We start from the raw sequence: 26,819 nt of genomic DNA, 5'->3' as shown, positions 1-26,819 counted from the left end.
AGACCACGAAAGAAGAACTGAAACAGGAATTTCCGTAAGTACTTTCATATGTAAATAATACATCTTCAGGAGGAATGATTCCTTCTGAAGATATATTATTGAAATATGAAAGTACTTAAGGAAATTCCTGTTTCAATTTATCCTCAGTGGTCTGACACTGTCATATGTAATTACACAAGTTTTGAAAGTGAACAAATTGTTTACAATGGTTTAAAGCCAGCATATCCATTACCTAGTAAGCATTCATAGCATACTAGTAACTGTTTTGTGTTAAAAAACCACAGTACTTAATTTAATCAGTGTCAGACACAGTTACATCTTACTCATAAATACCATTATATACCTCACTTGTAATATATACACACATTAAGTGTATTATGTTGCATTATCTGTAATCAACTGATTTTCAGAGCTGCTCATTACAAAATACTCTTTAAAAAAGTGCTTCTTAACAATAAGAGCATTTCAATATATCCATAATCATCTGTATCAAACCCTATTACAGGTAAAACCAGTAGACATTCTACTGTATTTTATCAAACCCTTATTAGAATAATAGATCTTGTAATGATTTTGCAAAAATAGTGGCATTTACTATTTTTAAAAGATTATTAAAAAAATTTCCGATATGGTGGATTCGGAAGACAAACCAAATTTTTCACTTTTGACAATTGAGCACTTGCTACATCCAGATTCTAGGGAGGAAAGGATGGATGATCTTTGGAATCATTACCTAAGTAGACACGAAAGCTCATTTATCAAAATACATTAACATTGTGCATATTTTTGTCAAAATAGAAAATATCTCGGAAACTCCAAAACTCGGAAAAATCCAGATGACAACTAATTCATCACCTGCTACAGCAACAAGAATGTGTGTGTGTATATGAATATTTGTGTTGTTGAATATGACCGAAAGTGTAAAATTAATGATTCTAACACAAACCGTCTGAATATTTGTTTTTCTTCACTGTCGATAGTTAAAAAAATTTACTCAAGTTTATTTTCACACTTTATTTATGGTCTTTCTGCCCCTCTCCTTACTGCTGCTCCTGTTTCTCGTATCTTTGCATCACTTGTATGTTTGGGGGTTTGGCCTCTTGCTATATATTGATTCCGTTTGTGTGTGTTTGGGTCTCTGGCCCTCTCACAATTTCTGTTGAACAAACCCCTTTTCCTAGTTCTGCATCTCTCCTTTGGTATAAATTTTGTTGTGCCTTTATCATATATTTCACAAAACTTGACATACATCTCATTTACTTCATGTCCTATCAGCAAGTGTTTGTGTCAAATTCTTTAAGGAAAGTTTATCATCCTGATTGCAGATCTCTAGTGCTATTATGTCAACTTCTTGTGAATTCGCAATCATTATTTAATTTACCCTTAGGTGTTCTTTCACAAGCACAGCAGAACTGTACCTCCCCCAACCAGTTTAAGATAAAAACTAAGTACTAACTAATTAACTCAATGTAACCTACCTCACCCCCAAAATGTCAACCCATGTCTTCTATTTTAAACAATGCTGTTTTGTTGACCAAATTGTATTTTTGCTTTTCTTTTGCAATTTCAGAGGTTGCCTCTGAAGAGACAACTTACACAACACCTGTACCCCCTATTAGACTATTTTACAGGAACTTTTTTTCTACAGCTCATAAAACGGAGGAAAGGGTCCTGAAAGATATTGTTAATAGAAACTTTATCCCTACAGACAAAAATCAGAAGATACAATTGACTATCTACTATAAAACCAAGAATACGGCCAACCTACTCATGAGAAACTCTCCAGACACAAAGCAGAACGCTTTAAAAGAGACCAATGTCGTCTATGCCTTCAAATGCCCACTTGGGGACTGTAAGCCTCAAAGAATTCAGTATATAGGCAAGACAGCAACATCTCTTTCCAGGCGATTAACGATGCATAAGCAACAGGGCTCCATTAAAGAACATATAATCTCTTCCCATAACCAGACCATCACCAGAGAAGTCTTAACAAAAAACACGGAAATCATCGATAGATACAGCGATAGCAGGCAGCTACATATCTGCGAGGCACTACACATTAAGAAGTCGACACCAGCAATCAACAGCCAATTAATGCACAACTATATTTTACCCACTTCAAGACTCCACACCAATATAGAAGCATCAAGAAATATGGGCCAATTGGCCCTCTGCAGTTACTTCCATTCTTCCCTTTAATTTACAAAATATTATACCCATTGTTTCGTGTTCTGTCTTGTATTGAAAGTTTGTTTTCACCTCATCCAAAACTGTTGTAACATATCACGTCACCCAAATGCAGGTATTAAAAATCGAAGATGTTTAAGCTCTGTTCAGTTATAGTTGTGTGAGTGTAAACTAAAGTCTTTGAAAATGTAATAAGTTTTACTAAACGCGCTCAAGTGTTGCGTCAGACTAGAAATAAAAATGAATTTTGGAGAATTGATTTTTCAGTTACCATCAACAGTGAAGAAAAATATTAGAAACATTGAGAAAATTCATGTTAGAATTATTACACTTTCGCGCTATCTGGATGCGCCGGCGCGTCCGGTTTCGTCTAACGTAAACGCATAGTGGACATAAAGTTATGTCTTCTTTTAAAATATTTGTATAAAATTCAATTTTAATTCGATTTCATTGGGGTTTGTTTCAAACGACGCGCCATGAAGTTCTCTTTCTCAACACTAGGCCGCCTGGCGCGTCGGCCTACCCGGTCACGTGACGGGCCCATTGTTTTCGTGTCACGTGTCGTGAGTCGATCACGCTCCGCTCGCGCGCCAAACTCGAGCATTTTTACCCGTTTCCGTGTGGATTATACCCAATTACTTCATCAAAAATGGATCAAGGTCAAGGCCCAAGCACTTCTACGCCCAAGGAAGCCTCCAGGTCATCGAGAGTGGACAAAATAACCCAAATTTTTAAGAAGTGGAGCGGAGTGAAGCTCACACCAACGAAAATTCCAGGCCTTGTGGAGGATTTATCAGAAGCTGAAGGTGATGTAGAGGTATTGGAGGAAGATTTTGGAACCCACAACGATTATAGTGTACCTAGAGCTAGAGGGAATGATACGGCAACGAGTGATGAGGAGACTGAGGCCCTCACCGAGGAAGAGGAGGCACCGCGACCCCCTCCTCCTCCTCCATCTCGGCGCACACGTGGTGCATCTAGGCTACCTAGAAAAGTAGCTACCAGACATGTTACTCGTCGTAGGAACACACGACAAATTGCGCCAAGTGATTCTGAAAGTATAAGTGATGAGGAAAGTGATGAGGATTCATTCGAGCCTGCTGAAAGGCGTACACGTACAGTACGTACTCGGCAGGCTGGGGCTGGTGAGGGCTGGAGTCGTAGCAATACTTCTCCAGTTGTTGATGATTTTACTGGAAATCCTGGACTGAAAATTCCCAAGCCTACTAGTGCACTGGCTTATATTCAATTGTTCATCACGCGTGCCCTCCTTGAGTTCTTTACCGTTGAAACAAATTTGTACGCCTCGCAGTTATTCCGGATGGCCAATGAAAATGTATCAGATATTTGGACCCCAGTGAAGGTGAGTGAAATGTCGCGATTCCTAGGACTGTTCATATTGATGGGCATAATTAGGCTCCCAACTATGAGGATGTATTGGCAAACAGCAAAGCCATGGCATGCTCGTTTCTTCAGCTTGTTCATGCCGTCCAGACGATTCCAGCATATAAACCAGTTTTTCGACACATTCAATACCAATGCAGTGCCCGTGAACAATCGTGATAAGTTGATAAAAGTGAGACCAGTGATGGATTACTTGAAAGAGAGGTTTGCTCAAGTTTACATCCCCAAGAAAGAGTTGTGTTTGGATGAGGGTACAATGGCATGGCGAGGCCGACTATCCTTCAAAGTGTACAATCCAAACAAACCAGACAAGTATGGTGTGAAACTTTATATGCTTGCTGAATCTGTCTCTGGGTACATATATGACTTTGACGTATACTCAGGTATTGGTAAGACGATAGTGGATACAGTAACGGGGTTGATGCAGCCTTTAGTGAACCAGGGTTACCATTTGTACATGGGTAATTACTACAACTCGGTTACCCTGACAGAAACATTGAGAGAACTTGGGGTGTACACATGTGGCACAATTAGAATGCTACGTGGCGCCCCAAAGGTATTGCAAGCTCTAGCCAAGGGTAAACTTCCACTGGATACCACAGTATACCGCCGCAAAGATAATACTTTCATTCTCCTGTGGAAAGACAAGCAAGTGGTTTCAATCATTACCAACATCCACAATGCAGACACTCAGCGAGTTCAGCGTAGGAAGCGAATTCGCAACCGAGACGGAACAAGTGGAATACAACAGGTAACAGTGAACAAACCGACTGCAATTTGCGAGTACAATAAGTTCATGAAAGGTGTGGACCACTTCGATCAAATGGTTAAATATTACCATTTTACCAGGAAAACTCACAAGTGGACCAAAAAGATTACCTTTTATTTCCTGCAAATGGCATTGCATAATGCCTATGTTTTGTACAAATACAACACAACTGATCGAAAAAAGCTAACATTGCTACAGTTCCACGAAGTGACAATCTGGGCCCTATTGCACTGGGACACAGAGGAGTGGCCTAAAACAACATCATCATCTCAACACTTGCGGCACTCTCCAGACATAAATGATGACACACCTCCTGGCAATGCTGACGCCATGCCAACTCCCGGACCATCTGGTGTGAGGCGGCCTTTGTTCACTACACCACCTCAAGATGAAGCAGACAACGAATCTGAACCCGACATGTCTGCCACACTGCCAGTTGACGAAACTGTTTTGTCAGATGAATCTGACTCTCCTGCAACTCCTGTTACACCTCCAGCGAGAGGACCTGGCCGCCCTATTGTTGATTCAGAAAATCGCATGAACTACAAACTGAAACATGAAATTTACAGACTGCCCAAACGTCTCAAGTGTCATGCATGCGCACGGTCCGGTAAAAGGAAGGACACGAACTATGGATGCAAGACCTGTGGTGTTGCACTGTGTGTTGTTCCCTGCTACACCAATTACCACCGGAAACAGGTGTATTGGGTGGTGAAGAAGTAACCACCCGCAACAGCTTCACTCCACCTACAAACCATCTGTTGAGCAACTTCAGGAATGAAGAACCTGAAGAAGGTGGAGTGAAGAACAAATGCTCAACTTACTGTTCCACAACCAGCCTTCCCTTGGTAAGTACACCTATTTGGTCCAAGTTTGTGTAGTATAATTTAGCTCATAGAACATTCTATTGCGAAAACATTGCCACAAAAATGAATGACATACATACAATAATAATATCAGAACAGTGAAATAAGTATAAACTTTCAAAGCAACGTTTCGCGCATGTGTCGTCCGGTCACTGTTACCAGGTAACAGTGCACCCACTTCCCACACTCTTGCGGGTGGGCCGGGACCATTATTCTACGATTATATTCATATCACCGTGTTGGGAATTTTATTGGGAGTCCATTGATACCAAAATTAAGGCTGTAGGACAATTGTAGAGGTGATAATAATCCCAAGAGTAAAAACATTTTGTTGCTGTTGAGCGCTCACGGCGACTCATCTTCGTAGTTATTTATTTCATGCTGGTATCTCTATATCTTTCGTGACTTTTTTTACTGATGTTCTTCTAGAGAATGTTATTGCGAACACGTTGGTACCAAAATGAAATACGTAGCATGAAAACTAAGGTCAGAAAAGTAAAAAGAGTATACACATTTTTGTTTTTACACTTAAGCGATAAAAACGCCGCACATACGGTTGGCTGAGTGACCTTCGCCGAGAGCGCAATAGTGTTAATCTTACTTTTTCGGTCATATTTAATAATATATATATATATATATATATATATATATATATATATATATATATATATATATATATATATATATATGTCGTACCTAGTAGCCAGAACGCAATTCTCGGCCTACTATGCAAGGCCCGATTTGCCTAATAAGCCAAGTTTTCATGAATTAATTGTTTTTCGTCTACCTAACCTACGTAACCTAACCTACCCTAACTTTTTCGGCTACCTAACCTAACCTAACCTATGAAGATAGGTTAGGTTAGGTAGGGTTGGTTAGGTTCGGTCATATATCTACGTTAATTTTAACTCCAATAAAAAAAAAATTAACCTCATACGTAATGAAATGGGTAGCTTTATCATTTCATAAGAAAAAAATTAGAGAAAATATATTAATTCAGGAAAACTTGGCTTATTAGGCAAATCGGGCCTTGCATAGTAGACTGAGAAGTGCGTTCTGGCTACTAGGTACGACATATATATATATATATATATATATATATATATATATATATATATATATATATATATATATATATATATATATATATATATATATATATATATATATTGTTTGTGTGTGTGTAATTTATATAAACAAATAATTAAATATTAATTTATATTAATATCTTTTCAGGGAAAACTTGCAATAATGACGACACTACCGAAAAGAAACAAGGGAGCCGATCAGCCGAGCAGACAGCACGCAGGACTTGTGATCCTGTAGGTCCCGGGTTCGATCCCGGGCGCCGGCGAGAAACAATGGGCAGAGTTTCTTTCACCCTATGCCCCTGTTACCTAGCAGTAAAATAGGTACCTGGGAGTTAATCAGCTTTCACGGGCTGCTTCCTGGGGGTGAAGGCCTGGTCAAGTACCGGGCCACGGGGACACTAAAGCCCGGAAATCATCTCAAGATTTCCTCTAACAAATGTCCTTTTTTTTATTTCTTCTGTTACGTTTCACTCCTATTTTTCTTGTCTCTTCTTATATCTCTCCTTTCCTCCTCTCTTCTAACACCTCTTCTTTCCAGTCTCTTCTAGCTTCTCTCTTCCTTTACTTTTTACATTTGTGGTATTCACTTCATTTTTATCTTGTATATTTTTATTGTATATTTTTCTTCTCTTGTCTTTCTCTTCCCCTTCTCTTCAATCTTCTTTCATTTCTCTCTCCCTTCTCTGTTGTTTCTGTTCTGTCTTCTCTCCCCTGCCTTAATTTTGTTCTTTCTCTTCTCTTTTTGTTCTGTGTGTGTGTGTCTGTCTGTCTCTCTCTCTGTCTCTCTGTCTCTTCTCTCTCTGTCTCTTCTCTCTCTGTCTCTCTCTCTCTGTCTCTCTCTCTCTCTCTCTCTCTCTCTCTCTCTCTCTCTCTCTCTCTCTCTCTCTCTCTCTCTCTCTCTCTCTCTCTCTCTCCCCTGCTCACTTTGGAATTCAGGAATTAATTCCTGAATTAATATATTTTCTCTAATTTTTTTCTTATGAAATGATAAAGCTACCCATTTCATTATGTATGAGGTCAATTTTTTTTATTGGAGTTAAAATTAACGTAGATATATGACCGAACCTAACCATCCCTACCTAACATAACCTAACCTATCTTTATAGGTTAGGTTAGGATAGGTAGCAGAAAAAGTTAGGTTAGGTTAGGTTAGGTAGGTTAGGTTGTCGACAAACAATTAATTCATGAAAACTTGGCTTATTAGGCAAATCGGGCCTTGCATAGTAGGCTGAGAAGTGCGTTCTGGCTACTAGGTACGACATATATATATATATATATATATATATATATATATATATATATATATATATATATATATATATATATATATATATATATGTCGTACCTAGTAGCCAGAACTCACTTCTCAGCCTACTATTCAAGGCCCGATTTGCCTAATAAGCCAAGTTTTCCTGAATTAATATATTTACTATAATTTTTTTCTTATGAAATGATAAAGCAACCCTTTTCTCTATGTATGAGGTCAATTTCTTTTTATTGGAGTTAAAATTAACGTAGATATATGACCGAACCTAACCAACCCTACCTAACCTAACCTAACCTATATATATAGGTAAGGTTAGGTTAGGAAGCCAAAAAAAGCTAGGTTAGGTTAGGTTAGGTAGGTTAGGTAGACGAAAAAACATTAATTCATGAAAACTTGGCTTATTAGGCAAATCGGGCCTTGAATAGTAGGCTGAGAAGTGCGTTCTGGCTATTAGGTACGACATATATATATATATATATATATATATATATATATATATATATATATATATATATATATATATATATATATATATAAAGTTTGTGAGGGTACCACCTCTGGTGCCAATGTGGGGACCCATAGCCTCGGAGAAGAAAATAAAAAGTATTCAGAGGAGACCTTGTGGTTTCTCACTGAACACTAATATTATCTTCTCCTACCACCCCCATTCTTTTGTATGTACACATATATATTTACTATATATATATATATATATATATATATATATATATATATATATATATATATATATATATATATATATATATATATATATATATATATTTATATATATATATATATATATATATATATATATATATATATATATTTTATATATATATATATATATATATATATATATATATATATATTTATATTTATATATATATATATATATATATATATATATATATATATATATATATAAATATATATAAATATATATATATATATATGTCGTACCTAGTAGCCAGAACGCACTTCTCAGCCTACTATGCAAGGCCCAATTTGCCTAATAAGCCAAGTTTTCATGAATTAATTATTTTTCGACTACCTAATCTACCTAACCTAACCTAACCTAACTTTTTCGGCTACCTAACCTAACCTAACCTATAAAGATAGGTTAGGTTAGGTTAGGTAGGGTTGGTTAGGTTCGGTCATATATCTACGTTAATTTTGACTCCAATAAAAAAAACTTGACCTCATACGTAATGAAATGGGTAGCTTTATCATTTCATAAGAAAAAAATTAGAGAAAATATATTAATTCAGGAAAACTTGGCTTATTAGGCAAATCAGGCCTTGCATAGTAGGCCGAGAAGTGCGTTCTGGCTACTAGGTACGACATATATAAATATATATATATAAATATATATATGTCGTACCTAGTAGCCAGAACTCACTTCTCAGCCTATTATGCAAAGCCCGATTTGCCTAATAAGCCAAGTTTTCCTAAATTAATATATTTTCTCTATTTTTTTTCTTATGAAATGATAAAGCTACCCATTTCATGATGTATGAGGTCAATTTTTTTTTATTGGAGTTAAAATTAACGTAGATATGTGACCGAACCTAACCAACCCTACCTAACCTAACCTAACCTATCTTTATAGGTTAGGTAGCCGAAAAAGTTAGGATAGGTTAGGTTAGGTAGGTTAGGTAGTCGAAAAACAATTAATTCATGAAACTTGGCTTATTAGGCAAATTGGCCCTTGCATAGTAGGCTGAGAAGTGCATTCTGGCTACTAGGTATACTTCTGGCTACTAGGCTACTACTACTATATATATACATATATATATATATATATATATATATATATATATATATATATATATATATATATATATATATATATTTATATATATATTAGTATATTTTGGTAGCAGTCTTTCCTGTAGACATATATTATTAAATATGACCGAAAAAGTAAGATTAATAATTCTAACACGAATTTTCTCAATCTTTCGTACATTTCTTTTCACTGTTAGTGGTAATTCAAAAATCAATTCTCCAAAATTCATTTTTATTTCTAGTCTGACGCGACACTTGAGGGCGTTTCGTAAAATTTATTACATTTTCAAAGACTTTAGTTTACACATACACAACTGAATAGAACTTACACATCTCCGATTTGTTTATATCTACATTTTAGTGAGGTGGATGGGGTGAGGTGGTTTTAATAGGGTATTAAATTCATCAACACAAGACAGAACACGAAACAATGGGTATTGAATGGAAGTGATTGTAGAAAGCCTATTGGTCCATATTTCTTGATGCTTCTATATTGGAGAGGAGTCTTGAGGTGGGTAGAATATAGTTGTGCATTAATTGGCTGTTGTTTGCTGGTGTTGACTTCTTAATGTGTAGTGCCTCGCAAACGTCAAGCCGCCTGCTATCGCTGTATCTATCGATTATTTCTGTGTTGTTTACTAGGATTTCTCTGGCGATGGTTTGGTTGTGGGAAGAGATTATATGTTCCTTAATGGGGCCCTGTTGTTTATGCATCGTTAAACGCCTAGAAAGAGATGTTGTTGTCTTGCCTATATACTGGGTTTTTTGGAGCTTACAGTCCCCAAGTGGGCATTTGAAGGCATAGACGACGTTAGTCTCTTTTAAAGCGTTCTGTTTTGTGTCTGGAGAGCTTCTCATGAGTAGGCTGGCCGTTTTTCTGGTTTTATAGTAAATCGTCAGTTGTATCCTCTGATTTTTGTCTGTAGGGATAACGTTTCTATTAACAATATCTTTCAGGATCCTTTCCTCTGTTTTATGAGCTGTGGAAAAGAAGTTCCTGTAAAATAGTCTAATAGGGGGTATAGGTGTTGTGTTAGTTGTCTCTTCAGAGGTTGCATGGCTTTTCACTTTCCTTCCTATGATGTCTTTGACGAAACCATTGGAGAAGCCGAAGAACTCTGTAGGGTAAGGCAGGTCCTAGTCAATAACGGCTTCTCCAATGGTTTTTTGGAGAATTTTGGAGAATTGATTTTTGAATTACCACCAACAGTGAAAAGAAATGTACGAAAGATTGAGAAAATTCGTGTTAGAATTATTAATCTTCTTTTTCGGTCATATTTAATAATATATATATATATATATATATATATATATATATATATATATATATATATATATATATATATATATATATATATATATTGTGACGATAATCTCTTTCAAGAGAGATTTAGCCTGCCACTCCGTAATAGGGAGTGGCAGCCTAGCTCCGTTAAACACACACACTCAAGCCATCCAGCATTATCCACAGCCTACCACCAGGAAGCAGCTCCTGCGCTTCCTTGGTCTTGCCTCCTACTACCGTAGGTTTGTGAAGAATTTTAGTACGGTAGCAACACCATTAATTACTTTAACCAGTCCCAAGCAACGGTATAATTGGACCATGCAGCAAACCGTTGGTTTCGAACAACTCAAATTCCTCCTCTGTTCTAATCCTATTCTCGCCTCGCCAGATATCACCAAGCCTTCATCCTTCATGTCGACGCCAGTGGTACCGGCATCGGGGGTGTCCTGATGCAGCAACGAGGCGAGGAGGTTCTACCTGTCAGCTACTACAGCTACAAGTTGAAACCCCACCAGAGGAACTACAGCACTATCGAGAAGGAGCTACTCTCCATCGTCCTGAATCTCCAGCACTTTGCTCCATACCTACAAGGTGCCAGGTCTACCACCATCTTCTCAGACCACAATCCTCTCCGCTTCTTACATCAAGCCCAATTCAATAACCAACGTCTTCTACGATGGGCTTTATATCTGCAAGATTTCAACCTGGAGATCTGCTATATCAAGGGTTCTGACAACATCATAGCCGACGCCCTCTCCAGAGTCTATGAATTAGAAGCAACTCCAACTATCACTCCACCACATGAAGACGTAACTTCTTCCAGAACTGCAGGCTTCGGGGGAGAGTTGTGACGATAATCTCTTTCAAGAGAGATTGAGCCTGCTCTTCCCTACACATTTACGTCGTTCAAGTACAAGATACTATATTGAAGATACGTCCACCAGTATCACCAAACGTTTTGCCCAGGAAGCAAAGCGTACCATGCACAACCCGACACACCGGCTACCGCCCGCCGTCAACCAGCAAACTGCTCATTCTCCACCTGCCTGTTGCTGATTGGCTGGTGTGTCGCCGCACCTGCACTCACGCCACTCCATGAGTAGACGTCTGGGCCAGCAGCACGCCGTCTCCTCAGAATATCTCTGTGCTCCTTGGAGTTGACATCTCTCTATAGTAGACAAGCCTTGGCTGTCGTGTACTAAGGGAGGTGGCAGCTTGAAGCCAGTATTCTCAGCACCTCACCTCACTGATTTATTTTACTTGCACTTGTTTGTCTTAGAGTAAATTTGTCACTGCCAGTAATTATTCATGTTGTTTTGTTTGTTGACTTGTTTTGAATTTTACGAAATTGTCTTTATTCATATCTTGTTTTCTAGAGTAATTAAAATTTCATTGTTTATACTTTGAGTTTTGTGTGTCTTCCCATTACCTTACCACAGACAAAAGGACAAACTTCTCTTTTTTTTTGTTATGTGACGAGGCCCTGCCCCCAGCTTTTGAAACAGCCGAACACCAACGCTTTACCGTCACATTTCATGGGGGCCTGTCCCCGGAGCTTCACTCAGGTACTGGTACCAGATCGTAAATTTGTGGTAAGCGTATTTGGCTTTGGTAAAGTAACTTTTCACTATTTTCAATATTCAATTTTATTTTCATATGGTGTTGTGTGTATTGTGCATTCCGAGAGTAGCATATGGTGAAGGTGAGACAACTTTGGATTACGTGGTGACTGTAGGCCTCAGTCATTCTCTTAATTGGTCATCTCTCCCTCTGCGTTATTACTCGTGTTTACCATCTTTTGTCCCTAGGATATTTCTCATATTTTCGGCAGATCATCATATTGGTACCCTGGTACTGTGGTCTGTCCCCGGGTCAAGTGCACCTAATCTTCTGCAATCCGACGGTAGGAGGATAAAGAGGGCCATAGTTCCTCTCGCACGAAGTTTAGTTGCTGAATTGGGACCTCAGCAGCAGTTCTCGTCACCAGTTGACACCTCGCACCCCTACACGTCGGTCAGAGATGATGATATTTACATTGGTAGGGAATTGGCCTTCTTTTTACAGAGCACAAAAGTTCGCTAATTCTGTAAGTATCATATTAATTTCAGTGGGAAAAACTTGCTTATGTCCTATAGAGACTCGGCAAGGTATGCCTACATTCTTTTACTACCTAATTCACTTTTGAGGCAATTAATTGTTTCATTTGTTTTAGAAACTCAGTTTCGCTTATTTAGTAGGATTTTCTTGCCCTTATCCTCTTACATTGAGTACCGGGTACAAGATTTCCTGCGACCTTGATTTATTAATCATTTATCATCTTGAAATTAACATTAATTGTTAACGATTCCACAGGATAGTTACCAGTTGCCACGTTGTCCTGTTTCTGACATTCACCATATCACAACAGTATATTCGTTGTGCATTTATTTGCTAATTTCACCATGTTTCGTCTCCAAGCTTTCCGTGCAGATCCAGCAGGTGAAATAGGGACCTTAAGTCGTGCCAAGAGGACTGAATTACAAACTCTTGCACATGAGTATCAACTAGAAGTTCCCTACCAAGCCAACAAAAATGAACTACATAACCTGTTAGTGGATCATCTCTTAGAGGAAGGTAAGATTGACTCTGAAACTCACGAAACTTACTTTATTGCAGATAAACCTGATTTGGCAACTCTGAAACTCAAACTAGAGCTGGCCAAGATCGAAAGAAAACAGCAAAGGGAAGCAGCTGCCATACAAAAAGAAGCTCTACAAATAAATGAACGAGAAGCTGCCTTGAAGAAAGAAGAACAAGAACGTGAGATTGCAATACTCCGTGAGCGGGAACGAATACAGCTTGAAACAAAACAACGCCAATTGGAGATGCAACGCGACCATGACAAACAACAAGCAGCTCTGGCTATGGAATGTCGTCAACAAGAATTCGCGTTGGAAACTACACACCTCGCTCAACGCCAGCAAGCTACCGCCAGTCTTCCTGTCAGTTTCAATATCTCGCATGCAAGTAAGTTAATGCCACCACTCGTAGAGACAGAAGTTGATGTATTTATTACCACCTTTGACACCCTTGCTAATCAACTTAGTTGGCCTGCCGACCAATGGGCAACCCTTCTCAGAGTACATCTCACAGGTAGAGCTGCAGTTACACTCAGTACTTTGGAGACTGAGAATGACTACCAGACTCTGAAACAAGCAGTGTTGGACGCCTACCTTCTCTCCACCGAAAGTTATCGAAGGAAATTCCGTGACCACCTGAAGGCAAGTACCACTACCTTTCTCGAATTTGCTAATACCAAAAGGAGATATTTTGTGAAAAGGCTGGAAGCAGCACATGTCTCTACCATTGCAGAACTCGTTAACCTCATGCTAGTTGAAGAATTCTTGAGGCGTGTACCGCCTCCTGTCCGTTTATATTTAGCAGATAAAGAAGAAACCGACTACCTAAAGTGTGCTAAGTCGGCTGACACTTACAGCCTCATCCACCGGCTGACACCAGAACCACCTTCCAGTAAGAAGTCTTGGTACAGTTACGAGAAAGTGAGTACCGATCAAGCTGGCTCGCAATTGTACTGTAAGTATTGTAGACTCTATGGACATACCATAGATAAATGTGGTAAGTCTCAGTACAAAGGAAATACTGAATCTACTAAACCCAAACAGACTCCTCCTAAGTCCGGTAAGCCTGTGATGAATGTTGGTGTTCATGTTAATGATCTTTCTCTTTTCTGTAAACACCTGTATACTGGAACTGTCTCTACCAACGGTTCAAATCCGGAGGGACGTTTCAAACTGAAGATCTTGAGGGACACAGCGGCTCTTCAATCAATTATTTTGAAATCAGCTGTGCCCAATATCGCCCACACCGGAGAAACCGTCTTCATCACTGACCTCACTGCTACCACTCCTTATCCTCTCGCCAGAGTCCACCTGGATTGTCCCTTCGTGACCGGAGAAGTCCAAGTCGCCATCAGGGAAAAGCCTTTTCCCATGCCTGGAGTGCAACTTCTCCTGGGCAACGACTTGGCAGAAGACCTGCAACCGACCAACCTGATCGTCATGGACAAACCCCAGGTGTGTACCTCTGTAATGGATAATCCCATCTTTGAGTATGTTCCAGCAAAGGTTCAAGAGAGTGATGAAGTTTCTCCTCCGGTTTTAGTGACCACCCGTGCACAAGCTGCACGACCACAGCCAGCTGACTCTACTGCTACCGCTGTCCCTCAAGACCCTCAGAAACTACCCCCGAATCTGACCAAGTTGGAGTTCCGTAAGTTACAGAGGGAAGATCTTACCTTGACACCATTATTTTTCCAGGCTGAGACTCAACCTGACAGTATTCCTGGGTTCTTCCTAGAGAACGAGTTGCTCTACCGCAGATATAGACCCAGTAAACTGAAGGAGGAGGACGATTGGGCCAACGTCGAACAACTAGTGATTCCTGCCAGCCTGAGGCCCACTATTCTACACCTGGCCCACGGAGCACTCTCCCACTACGGATTTAACAAGACTTACCATGGAATCCGTCAAGACTACTACTGGCCAGGTATGGTAAATAGCGTCAAACAGTGTCATACATGTCAGATGGCAGGTAAACCGAACATCTCTATCCCCAGAGCACCACTGACTCCCATACAGGTGCCTGCGGAACCTTTCCACAGACTTATTATAGACTGTGTTGGTCCTTTACCTCGGACCAGTTCAGGTAACGCCTATATCTTAACCATCCTGTGTCCTACCACCAGATTCCCCATAGCAGATCCAGTAAAGAACATTACGGCTGCTACGGTTGTGAAACACTTCTTGAAGATCTTCACCCAGTATGGATTTCCAAGGGAGGTTCAGAGCGACTGTGGCACCAACTTCACCAGTGATCTCTTCAAGAGGACACTGGAAGAGTTCAACATCACACAGGTATTGTCCAGCCTCTATCATCCTGCTTCACAGGGTTCTCTTGAGCGTAGTCATAAGACTATTAAAGCACTCCTGAAGAAGTTTTGTAATGAAACCTCTAAGGATTGGGATAAGCAAATTGACCTGATAATGTGCATCTATAGAAGTCTTCCCAATGAGTCTCTAGGAGTATCTCCTTATGAGATGCTCTACGGACGTAAGTGCCGTACTTCTCTCAAAGCTTTCAAAGACTCTCTACGTGATGCCACCTTCAGTGAGCATCAGAATGTGCCCCAGTTTCCTCAAAACCTACAACACATTCTAGAGAGGGTGTATAACTTTGCCAAGGATAATCTATTGAAAGCACAGGAGAGGATGAAGACTCATTACGACCAGACCAGCAAAGTAAGGAAATTTAAACCAGGAGACTTCGTGCTTGCCTATTTCCCTATCTCAGGTTCTCCTTTGCAAAACAGGTTTTCAGGACCCTACCGCATCAAGGAGTGCAGAAACAACCACAACTACGTTCTAGAGACTCCAGATAGGCGGCGGAAGACCCAGTTGTGCCACGTCAACCTCCTGAAGCAGTATCAAGGTACTCCTCCCACTGTAATGATAACATATTCTTCCTTTAAAGGCCCATACATCCACAGTGAGACCTTCCCTGCTTCTCCTCCCGAAAGCACTGACACGGAGTCAGCGTTTTCCAATTCGGAAATCCTAACTGATCTTCATAATTATTTTCAGGACAATCATAGTGCACCTCTCATCAAGATCTTCAAAGAACATCAGGAGTTGTTCCGAGATGATCCACAAGAGTGTAATGTTACCCAGCACGACATCCAACTGCTCCCTGACACCCGGCCGATTCGTCAACCCTTCTACCGAATCAGCCCGAGCAAGAAGGAAGTCATGTGTGCTGAGGTGCACTACCTCTTGGATCATGGACTGGCTACACCTTGTGAGTCCCCCTGGGCCTCAACCTGTATCTTGGTGCCAAAACCCCAAGGTAAGGTGAGACTTTGCACTGACTACCGTAAATTAAATAATGTGACTGTCAAGGATGCATACCCCTTGCCACGGATAGATGACATTCTTGACGCCATTGGTAATGCCCAGTACTTGTCCCAAGTGGACTTGCTCAAGGGGTATTATCAAGTGTGTCTAACAGAGGCAAAGAGTGTGTCAAAGCCCTTTGGACTTTTCAGGTATGAACGCCTTCCTTTCGGACTATGTAATGCCCCGGCCACCTTTCAGAGAGCTGTCAACCGCGTTATCCAGGGCTTGGATAACACCTACGCCTATTTGGATGATATCGTTGTAGCATCCAACACCTGGAGCGAACATCTGCTCCAGCTGCAACGACTGTTCGCCAAGCTCCTGACAGCCGGCCTCACCATCAACTTGGGCAAGTCCACCTTTTGCCAAAGGTAAAGTGCGTTATCTGGGTAACGTAATAGGGAGTGGCAGCCTAGCTCCGTTAAACACACACACTCAAGCCATCCAGCATTATCCACAGCCTACCACCAGGAAGCAGCTCCTGCGCTTCCTTGGTCTTGCCTCCTACTACCGTAGGTTTGTGAAGAATTTTAGTACGGTAGCAACACCATTAATTACTTTAACCAGTCCCAAGCAACGGTATAATTGGACCATGCAGCAAACCGTTGGTTTCGAACAACTCAAATTCCTCCTCTGTTCTAATCCTATTCTCGCCTCGCCAGATATCACCAAGCCTTTCATCCTTCATGTCGACGCCAGTGGTACCGGCATCGGGGGTGTCCTGATGCAGCAACGAGGCGAGGAGGTTCTACCTGTCAGCTACTACAGCTACAAGTTGAAACCCCACCAGAGGAACTACAGCACTATCGAGAAGGAGCTACTCTCCATCGTCCTGAATCTCCAGCACTTTGCTCCATACCTACAAGGTGCCAGGTCTACCACCATCTTCTCAGACCACAATCCTCTCCGCTTCTTACATCAAGCCCAATTCAATAACCAACGTCTTCTACGATGGGCTTTATATCTGCAAGATTTCAACCTGGAGATCTGCTATATCAAGGGTTCTGACAACATCATAGCCGACGCCCTCTCCAGAGTCTATGAAATAGAAGCAACTCCAACTATCACTCCACCACATGAAGACGTAACTTCTTCCAGAACTGCAGGCTTCGGGGGAGAGTTGTGACGATAATCTCTTTCAAGAGAGATTGAGCCTGCTCTTCCCTACACATTTACGTCGTTCAAGTACAAGATACTATATTGAAGATACGTCCACCAGTATCACCAAACGTTTTGCCCAGGAAGCAAAGCGTACCATGCACAACCCGACACACCGGCTACCGCCCGCCGTCAACCAGCAAACTGCTCATTCTCCACCTGCCTGTTGCTGATTGGCTGGTGTGTCGCCGCACCTGCACTCACGCCACTCCATGAGTCGACATCTGGGCCAGCAGCACGCCGTCTCCTCAGAATATCTCTGTGCTCCTTGGAGTTGACATCTCTCTATAGTAGACAAGCCTTGGCTGTCGTGTACTAAGGGAGGTGGCAGCTTGAAGCCAGTATTCTCAGCACCTCACCTCACTGATTTATTTTACTTGCACTTGTTTGTCTTAGAGTAAATTTGTCACTGCCAGTAATTATTCATGTTGTTTTGTTTGTTGACTTGTTTTGAATTTTACGAAATTGTCTTTATTCATATCTTGTTTTCTAGAGTAATTAAAATTTCATTGTTTATACTTTGTGTTTTGTGTGTCTTCCCATTACCTTACCACAGACAAAAGGACAAACTTCTCTTTTTTTTTTTTGTTATGTGACGAGGCCCTGCCCCCAGCTTTTGAAACAGCCGAACACCAACGCTTTACCGTCACAATATATATATATATATATATATATATATATATATATATATATATATATATATATATATATATATATATATATATATATATATATATATATATATATATATTAGTATATTTTGGTAGCAGTCTTTCCTGTAGCCATATATTATTAAATATGACCGAAAAAGTAAGATTAATAATTCTAACACGAATTTTCTCAATCTTTCGTACATTTCTTTTCACTGTTGGTGGTAATTCAAAAATCAATTCTCCAAAATTCATTTTTATTTCTAGCCTGACGCGTCACTTGAGCGCGTTTCGTAAAACTTATTACTTTTTCAAAGACTTTAGTTTACACATACACAACTGAATAGAACTTACACATCTCCGATTTGTTTATATCTACATTTGAGTGGGGTGGATGGGGTGAGGTGGTATTTAATAGGGTATTAAATTCATCAACACAAGACAAAACACGAAACAATGGGTATTGAATGGAAGTGATTGTAGAAAGCCTATTGGTCCATATTTCTTGATGCTTCTATATTGGAGCGGAGTCTTGAGGTGGGTAGAATATAGTTGTGCATTAATTGGCTGTTGATTGCTGGTGTTGACTTATTAATGTGTAGTGCCTCGCAAACGTCAAGCCGCCTGCTATCGCTGTATCTATCGATGATTTCTGTGTTGTTTACTAGGATTTCTCTGGCGATGGTCACAACCAAATCATCGCCGCATATTCTGTATTTACTATTTTCTGGTTTAGGACTTCTATCCCTTTAACTATTTTCTTAGCATCAGGGCTTAGTTGAAATAGGAGTTCTCCAAAACTCATTTTCGTAATTTTAAGGTGAAGAAAAGAAGTGAATTACTATAGAATGTATTACACTTATTTATACAATTTGCACAACGTTTCGAACCTCCATGGTTCATTCTCAAGTGAAGTTATTTTACAGGGCTGGTTGATTTTATACCTGCACTGGGTCAGGTGATAAGACAATAAAGGTGAAAACATGGGGGGATACATAAGGGATAAATGTGGGGTGAAGCATAAGAACATAAGAATAGAGGTAACTGCAGAGGGCTTATTGGCCCATTTGAGGCAGCTTCTATCTACATACAAAGATTAATCAAGTGTAATTGGCCTGTTATGTTGAACATTGTCTTCTGTGCTGGCATCGTTATGTTCTGGTCTTGTCCTTACTCTCATGGTGGGTAGAGTAAATAGTTCCGTGATTTGGGTGTTCATGGTAGGTTGTTCTATTCTTATGTGAATTGCTTCATGAATTTGTAATCTTCTTGCATCTTGGGTTTTGTCTATTATACAGGTATTTTTGTTCAACATTTCTCTTGTTAGGGTGATGTCATGGGCTTGTCTCATGTGATTCCTGGGGGCACTGGATTGAAGATGGCATGTCAAACGCCTCGTCAGCTTGGTCGACGTCATACCTATTTAGGTATGACGTCGATTGATTGATTACGTATTTAGATTGAAGGTTACATCCTTCGTGGGGGCAAGTGTACATGTATACAGCGCTTGACTGCTGTAGAGAGTTCTCCGTCGGAGAGCTGTTTTAAACTCTGTTCAGTTATAGTTGTGTGTGTGTAAACTAAAGTCTTTGAAAATGTAATAAGTTTTACGAAACGCGTTCAAGTGTCGCGTCAGACTAGAGATAAAATGAATTTTGGAGAATCGATTCTTTCAGTTACCATCAACAGTGAAAAGAACTGTAAGAAACATTGAGAAAATTCGTGTTAGAATTATTAATCTTACTTTTTTGGTCATATTTAATAATATATATATATATATATATATATATATATATATATATATATATATATATATATATATATATATATATATATATATATATATATATATATATATATATATATATATATATATATATGACAGTGTCAGACCACGGAGGAAAATTGAAACAGGAATTTCCTTAAGTACTTTCGTATATTAATACATCTTCAGAAGGAGTGGTTTTACAGGTCGAGCACTGGACATAAATAGGCAGGAGAGAATGGTGGAGTGAGGTGAGGTACAATACGTGGACACTGCAGAGGGCCTATTGGCCCATCCGATGTAGCAACCACACACAGGCCCACACATGGATAATTATAGCATAAAATAGTAAATATTTACAATGAATTAGGGAGACAAATGTGTTCCAATGATCCTACTAAAATCGCCCTTTAATTGATCTATTAAAAATGGATATAAGTTATATAAGCCACTGCTAATGTACTTTCTTTTGTGATCTGTATCAAAGCAGATTCAATTATGTTTCTGTTATAGGTGCTTTTACAATTCGTTACTGAAGAAGCCATCTCCCAATTAATTTGGTGAGCATCTTCTGACAGTTGAACAAACAAAGCATTAGACAATTGGCCATGTCTTACAGAGTATTTATGTTGCGAAATTCTATATTTCAAATCTTTAGATGTTTGCCCAACATAGAACTTATTACAGTCTTTACAAGGTATTTTATAAATGACACAATTATCACTACGAGGGCTGTTCCTAACTAATAGCTTACCAACAGTATTTTCGTAGCTAAACAATACATGTATATTAAAAAGTTTCAAGGCCTTGACAATACTCTCAAACCCAGAGAAATATTGTAAACATAATACATTCTTTTGGCGAATTCATTCACTGCATATATTATTATAATATGTACGACGTGCTTTGCTACGGCAAACTTCTAAAAAAAAACTCAGTGGGTAACAAAGCTTGAAACTAATCGAATCAATATTCTTAAACTCTTCGTCTAAGAATTCTGGACTCACAACTCGAAGAGCTCTTAGATACATTGAAGAAAAAATTGACTTTTTCACATTGAATCTATGCCCTGAAAAATAATGAACATAAGATAAATCATTTGTAGGTTTTCTGTAGACACTAAACTTTAGTGAAAAATCTTCCCTATGAATAAGTAGATCTAGGAATGACAAACATTTATAAATTTCAGTCTCCATTGTAAATTTTATAGAGGTGACTTGGTCATTAAGTTTGGCTACAAATTCGTCTGTTTACATCTGAAGGCCATATACACAAAATATCATCAACATATCTAAACCATGGAATGATTCCAGGAGTTATTTTTTTACACAAATTTCTTTTCGAAGAATTCCATGTACAAGTTTGAAAGCAATGGCGATAAAGGATTCCCCCATTGCCATTCCAAAAGTCTGTAAATAATACTCATTATTAAAGGTAAATTTACATTCTTTAATGCACAACTTAACAAGATTGACAATAATATCAGCAGAAAGAGGTAAAACATGGCTCATTAGTTCACTAGCAAGATAATCGAGAATATCATCAACCGGTACCTTTGTAAACAAGGAACAAATGTCAAAACTGATTAACTTTACATCAGGAGTGACAGGAACACTATTCAATTTGTTAACTAATTCAAGAGAATTTGTCAAATGAGAAGAGGAAATAGTTCCTAACAATGGGGATAAGATTTTGGTAAGGGCCAATTTTTGTCCCTTACCAAATTTTGGGGTCAATAGGCCCTCTGCATTGTCCACGTATTGTACCTCACCTCACTCCACCATTCTCTCCTGCCTATTTATGTCCAGTACTCGACCTGTAAAACCACTCCTTCTGAAGATGTATTAATATACGAAAGTACTTAAGGAAATTCCTGTTTCAATTTTCCTCCGTGGTCTGACACTGTCACATTTTTAATCACGTATTTATTTTCGTGATATACACACACACACACACACACACACACACACACACACACACACACACACACACACACACACACACACACACACAAGGTATCATCTGGGAGAGGAAATTCTTCAGGAGTCAGAGAAGGAAAAAGACTTGGGGGTTGATATCATGGTAGACCTGTCTCCTGCAGCACATATCAAGCGGATATATCAAGCACATAACATCAGCGGCATATGCCAGGCTGGCCAACATACGAACGGCATTCAGAAACTTGTGTAAAGATCATTCAGAACTTTGTATACCACATATGTCAGGCCAATCCTGGAGTATGCAGCCCCAGCATGGAGTCCATATCTAGTCAAGGATAAAACTAAACTGGAAAAGGTTCAAAGGTTTGCCACCAGACTAGTACCCGAGCTGAGAGGTATGAGCTACGAGGAGAGACTACGGGAATTAAACCTCACTTCGCTGGAAGACAGAAGAGTTAGGGGGGACATGATCACCACATTCAAGATTCTGAAGGGGATTGATAGAGTAGATAAAGACAGTCTATTTAACACAAGGGGAACACGCACAAGGGGACACAGGTGGAAACTGAGTGCCCAAATGAGCCACAGAGATATTAGAAAGAACTTTTTTAGTGTCAGAGTGGTTGACAAATGGAATGCATTAGGGGGTGATGTGGTGGAGGCTGACTCCATACACAGTTTCAAGTGTAGATATGACAGAGCCCGATAGGCTCAGGAATCTGTACACCTGTTGATTGACGGTTGAGAGGCGGGACCAAAGAGCCAGAGCTCAACCCCCGCAAACACAACTAGGTGAGTACAACTAGGTGAGTACACACACACACACACACACACACACACACACACACACACACACACACACACACACACACACACACACACACACACACACACAAATCTTCCTTGATCCTATCAAGGAAGAGCTCCCTGAAAAACGTGGGAAAATTAAAAAATGTATTCCTCCAAAGAGACATGACAAGGGAGGAGAGAGCCATGGCGGCAGAAGCAAGGAAGAGGCGCAGGGCGAGAGGGGAAAACCAGGAAGTCACAGCTCCCAACCCAACACCCCCAGAGGCGAGGGGGGAACCCACAACCAGCTACCCAGTAACGCCAGAAGGGAGGACAACCCCGCCTCCCTCCTCTGCATAGAAAACCCCCCTACCCCAAACCCTCCCTGCCCCCACTCAAATGTTCAGCAAAATCTCCCTCCCCCCACACCCAATCCCCACCCTTCTACCCCTCCCCTCCTCCCGAGTCCTCCCTCCCCCCCTTTCCTTCCCGTCCTCCCTCCCCTTTCACCCCATACCCTCCCTGTCCCTCCCCCTTCACTGGATTCCCCGCACCTCATCCCAGTATCCTCTGAGACCCTGTTATCCACCTCACAGGTCCTCACACCCATGGAACAGCCTCCCCCACCAGCAGAACACTCACCAAGGAGGCGATTTGAGAAGGGACAGAAGAAAGTGAGCCTCAAAGCGATGTACACAAACATAGATGGAATTACAAATAAAGCAAATGAGCTTGGAGAACTGGTACTAGAGGAAAACCCAGACATAATAGCCCTCACAGAAACAAAGATCACGAAAACGATAACAAATGCAGTGATCCCACAGGATTATTATGTTATGAGGAAAGAGAGGGAAGGAAGAGGTGGGGGTGGTGTAGCTCTGCTGGTAAGACAAGGCTGGGATTTTGAGGAGATGGATATTCAGGGCTGTGAAGGTTTCAGTGACTACATAGCAGGTACTGTAACAAATGGAGGGAAAAAAATTATAGTCGCAGTCATATATAATCCACCACCAAATGACAGAAGACCTAGACAGGAATATGATAGAAACAACATGGCCACCATTAACATAATAGAAAGAGCAGCTTCTGTTGCTAGCAGGAATGGATCTGGACTACTAATTATGGAAGACTTCAACCATGGGAAGATAGATTGGAAGAACAGAGACCCGCATGGAGGACCAGAAACATGGAGAGCTAAGCTGCTGGACGTGGCAACAAGAAACTTTCTAAGCCAGCACACCAAAGAACCAACAAGAATGAGAGGAGAAGATGAACCAGCAATGCTTGATTTGATATTTACCCTAAATGAATGGGATATAAGGGAAGTTAAGATGGAAGCGCCCTTGGGAATGAGTGACCACAGGGTATTGAATTTTGAGTACCTGGTAGAGCTAGGACTTATCTCCCCCCAAAAAGAACTAGGAATCAAAAGGCTGGCATACCGAAAGGGGAATTATGAACAGATGAGAAGTTTCCTAAGTGAAATACCTTGGGACACAGACCTCAGAGACAAGTCTGTACAGGGTATGATGGACTATGTTACCCAAAAGTGTCAGGAGGCAGTAAACAGGTTCATCCCGGCCCAAAGGGAAAAATCCGAGAAGCAACAGAAGAATCCATGGTATAATAGGGCATGTATGGAAGCGAAGAAACTGAACAAAAAGGCGTGGAGGAACTTCCGGAATAACAGAACACCAGAAAGCAGAGAGAGATACCAGAGAACCAGGAATGAGTACGTCAGGGTGAGAAGAGAAGCAGAGAAAAATTTTGAAAATGATATAGCAAACAAAGCCAAGACCGAACCAAAGCTACTCCACAGTCACATCAGAAGGAAAACAACAGTGAAAGAACAGGTATTGAAACTTAGAACAGGCGAGGACAGGTATACAGAGAATGACAGAGAGGTGTGTGAGGAACTCAACAAGAGGTTCCAGGAGGTCTTCACAATAGAACAGGGTGAGGTCACTGTGTTAGGAGAAAGGGAGGTAAACCAGGCGGCCTTGGAGGAGTTCGAAATTACGAGAGAGGAGGTCAAGAGACACCTGCTGGATCTGGATGTTAGAAAGGCTGTTGGTCCAGATGGGATCTCACCATGGGTACTGAAAGAGTGTGCAGAGGCACTTTGCCTGCCACTCTCCATAGTGTATAGTAAGTCACTAGAGACGGGAGACCTACCAGAAATATGGAAGACGGCGAATGTGGTCCCAATATACAAAAAGGGCGACAGACAAGAGGCACTGAACTACAGGCCAGTGTCCTTGACTTGTATACCATGCAAGGTGATGGAGAAGATCGTGAGAAAAAACCTGGTAACACATCTGGAGAGAAGGGACTTCGTGACAAATCGCCAACATGGATTCAGGGAGGGTAAATCTTGCCTTACAGGCTTGATAGAATTCTACGATCAGGTGACACAGATTAAGCAAGAAAGAGAGGGCTGGGCGGACTGCATTTTCTTGGATTGTCGGAAAGCCTTTGACACAGTACCGCATAAGAGGCTGGTACATAAGCTGGAGAGACAGGCAGGTGTAGCTGGTAAGGTGCTCCAGTAGATAAGGGAGTATCTAAGCAATAGGAAGCAGAGAGTTACGGTGAGGGGTGAGACCTCCGATTGACGTGAAGTCACCAGTGGAGTCCCACAGGGCTCTGTACTCGGTCCTATCTTGTTTCTGATATATGTAAATGATCTCCCGGAGGGTATCGATTCATTTCTCTCAATGTTTGCGGACGATGCTAAAATTATGAGAAGGATTAAAACAGAAGAGGACTGTTTGAGGCTTCAAGAAGACCTAGACAAGCTGAAGGAATGGTCGAACAAATGGTTGTTAGAGTTTAACCCAACCAAATGTAATGTAATGAAGATAGGTGTAGGGAGCAGGAGGCCAGATACAAGGTATCATCTGGGAGAGGAAATTCTTCAGGAGTCAGAGAAGGAAAAAGACTTGGGGGTTGATATCACGCCAGACCTGTCTCCTGCAGCACATATCAAGCAGATAACATCAGCGGCATATGCCAGGCTGGCCAACATACGAACGGCATTCAGAAACTTGTGTAAAGAATCATTCAGAACTTTGTATACCACATATGTCAGGCCAATCCTGGAGTATGCAGCCCCAGCATGGAGTCCATATCTAGTCAAGGATAAGACTAAACTGGAAAAGGTTCAAAGGTTTGCCACCAGACTAGTACCCGAGCTGAGAGGTATGAGCTACGAGGAGAGACTACGGGAATTAAACCTCACTTCGCTGGAAGACAGAAGAGTTAGGGGGGACATGATCACCACATTCAAGATTCTGAAGGGGATTGATAGGGTAGATAAAGACAGTCTATTTAACACAAGGGGCACACGTACTAGGGGACACAGGTGGAAACTGAGTGCCCAAATGAGCCACAGAGATATTAGAAAGAACTTTTTTAGTGTCAGAGTGGTTGACAAATGGAATGCATTAGGAAGTGATGTGGTGGAGGCTGACTCCATACACAGTTTCAAGTGTAGATATGACAGAGCCCGATAGGCTCAGGAATCTGTACACCTGTTGATTGACGGTTGAGAGGCGGGACCAAAGAGCCAGAGCTCAACCCCCGCAAACACAACTAGGTGAGTACAACTAGGTGAGTACAAATATATATATATATATATATATATATATATATATATATATATATATATATATATATATATATATATATATATATATATATATATATATATATATATAACTGAAAACTCACACCCCAGAAGTGACTCGAACCCATACTCCCAGGAGCAACGCAACTGGTATGAACAAGACGCCTTAATCCACTTGACCATCACGACCAGAAATAATGAGGTGATAGCCGAAGCTATTTGAACCACCCCACCGCCGGCACTCAGATGGCAATCTTGGGCATAGCATTTTATCAAAT

The 26,819-nt window shown here is 40.5% G+C and overlaps 1 protein-coding gene across 1 annotated transcript in view; it reads left to right on the top strand.

Annotated features, from left to right (window-relative positions):
• The first annotated feature begins 628 nt into the window (after positions 1-628).
• Positions 629-26,819, top strand: part of LOC138370733 (piggyBac transposable element-derived protein 4-like) — a 26,525-nt gene continuing 334 nt past the window's right edge. The window contains exons 1-3 of the mRNA XM_069335332.1: positions 629-737; positions 2,847-3,980; positions 6,463-6,548. Coding sequence (XP_069191433.1) covers positions 629-737; positions 2,847-3,980; positions 6,463-6,548 — 1,329 coding nt within the window. The remainder of the gene's footprint in view (positions 738-2,846; positions 3,981-6,462; positions 6,549-26,819) is intronic.

Source organism: Procambarus clarkii, chromosome 33, assembly GCF_040958095.1.
Source record: "Procambarus clarkii isolate CNS0578487 chromosome 33, FALCON_Pclarkii_2.0, whole genome shotgun sequence".
Classification (NCBI taxonomy): Eukaryota; Metazoa; Arthropoda; class Malacostraca; order Decapoda; family Cambaridae; genus Procambarus; species Procambarus clarkii.
This window is presented reverse-complemented; position numbering and strand designations above follow the sequence as displayed.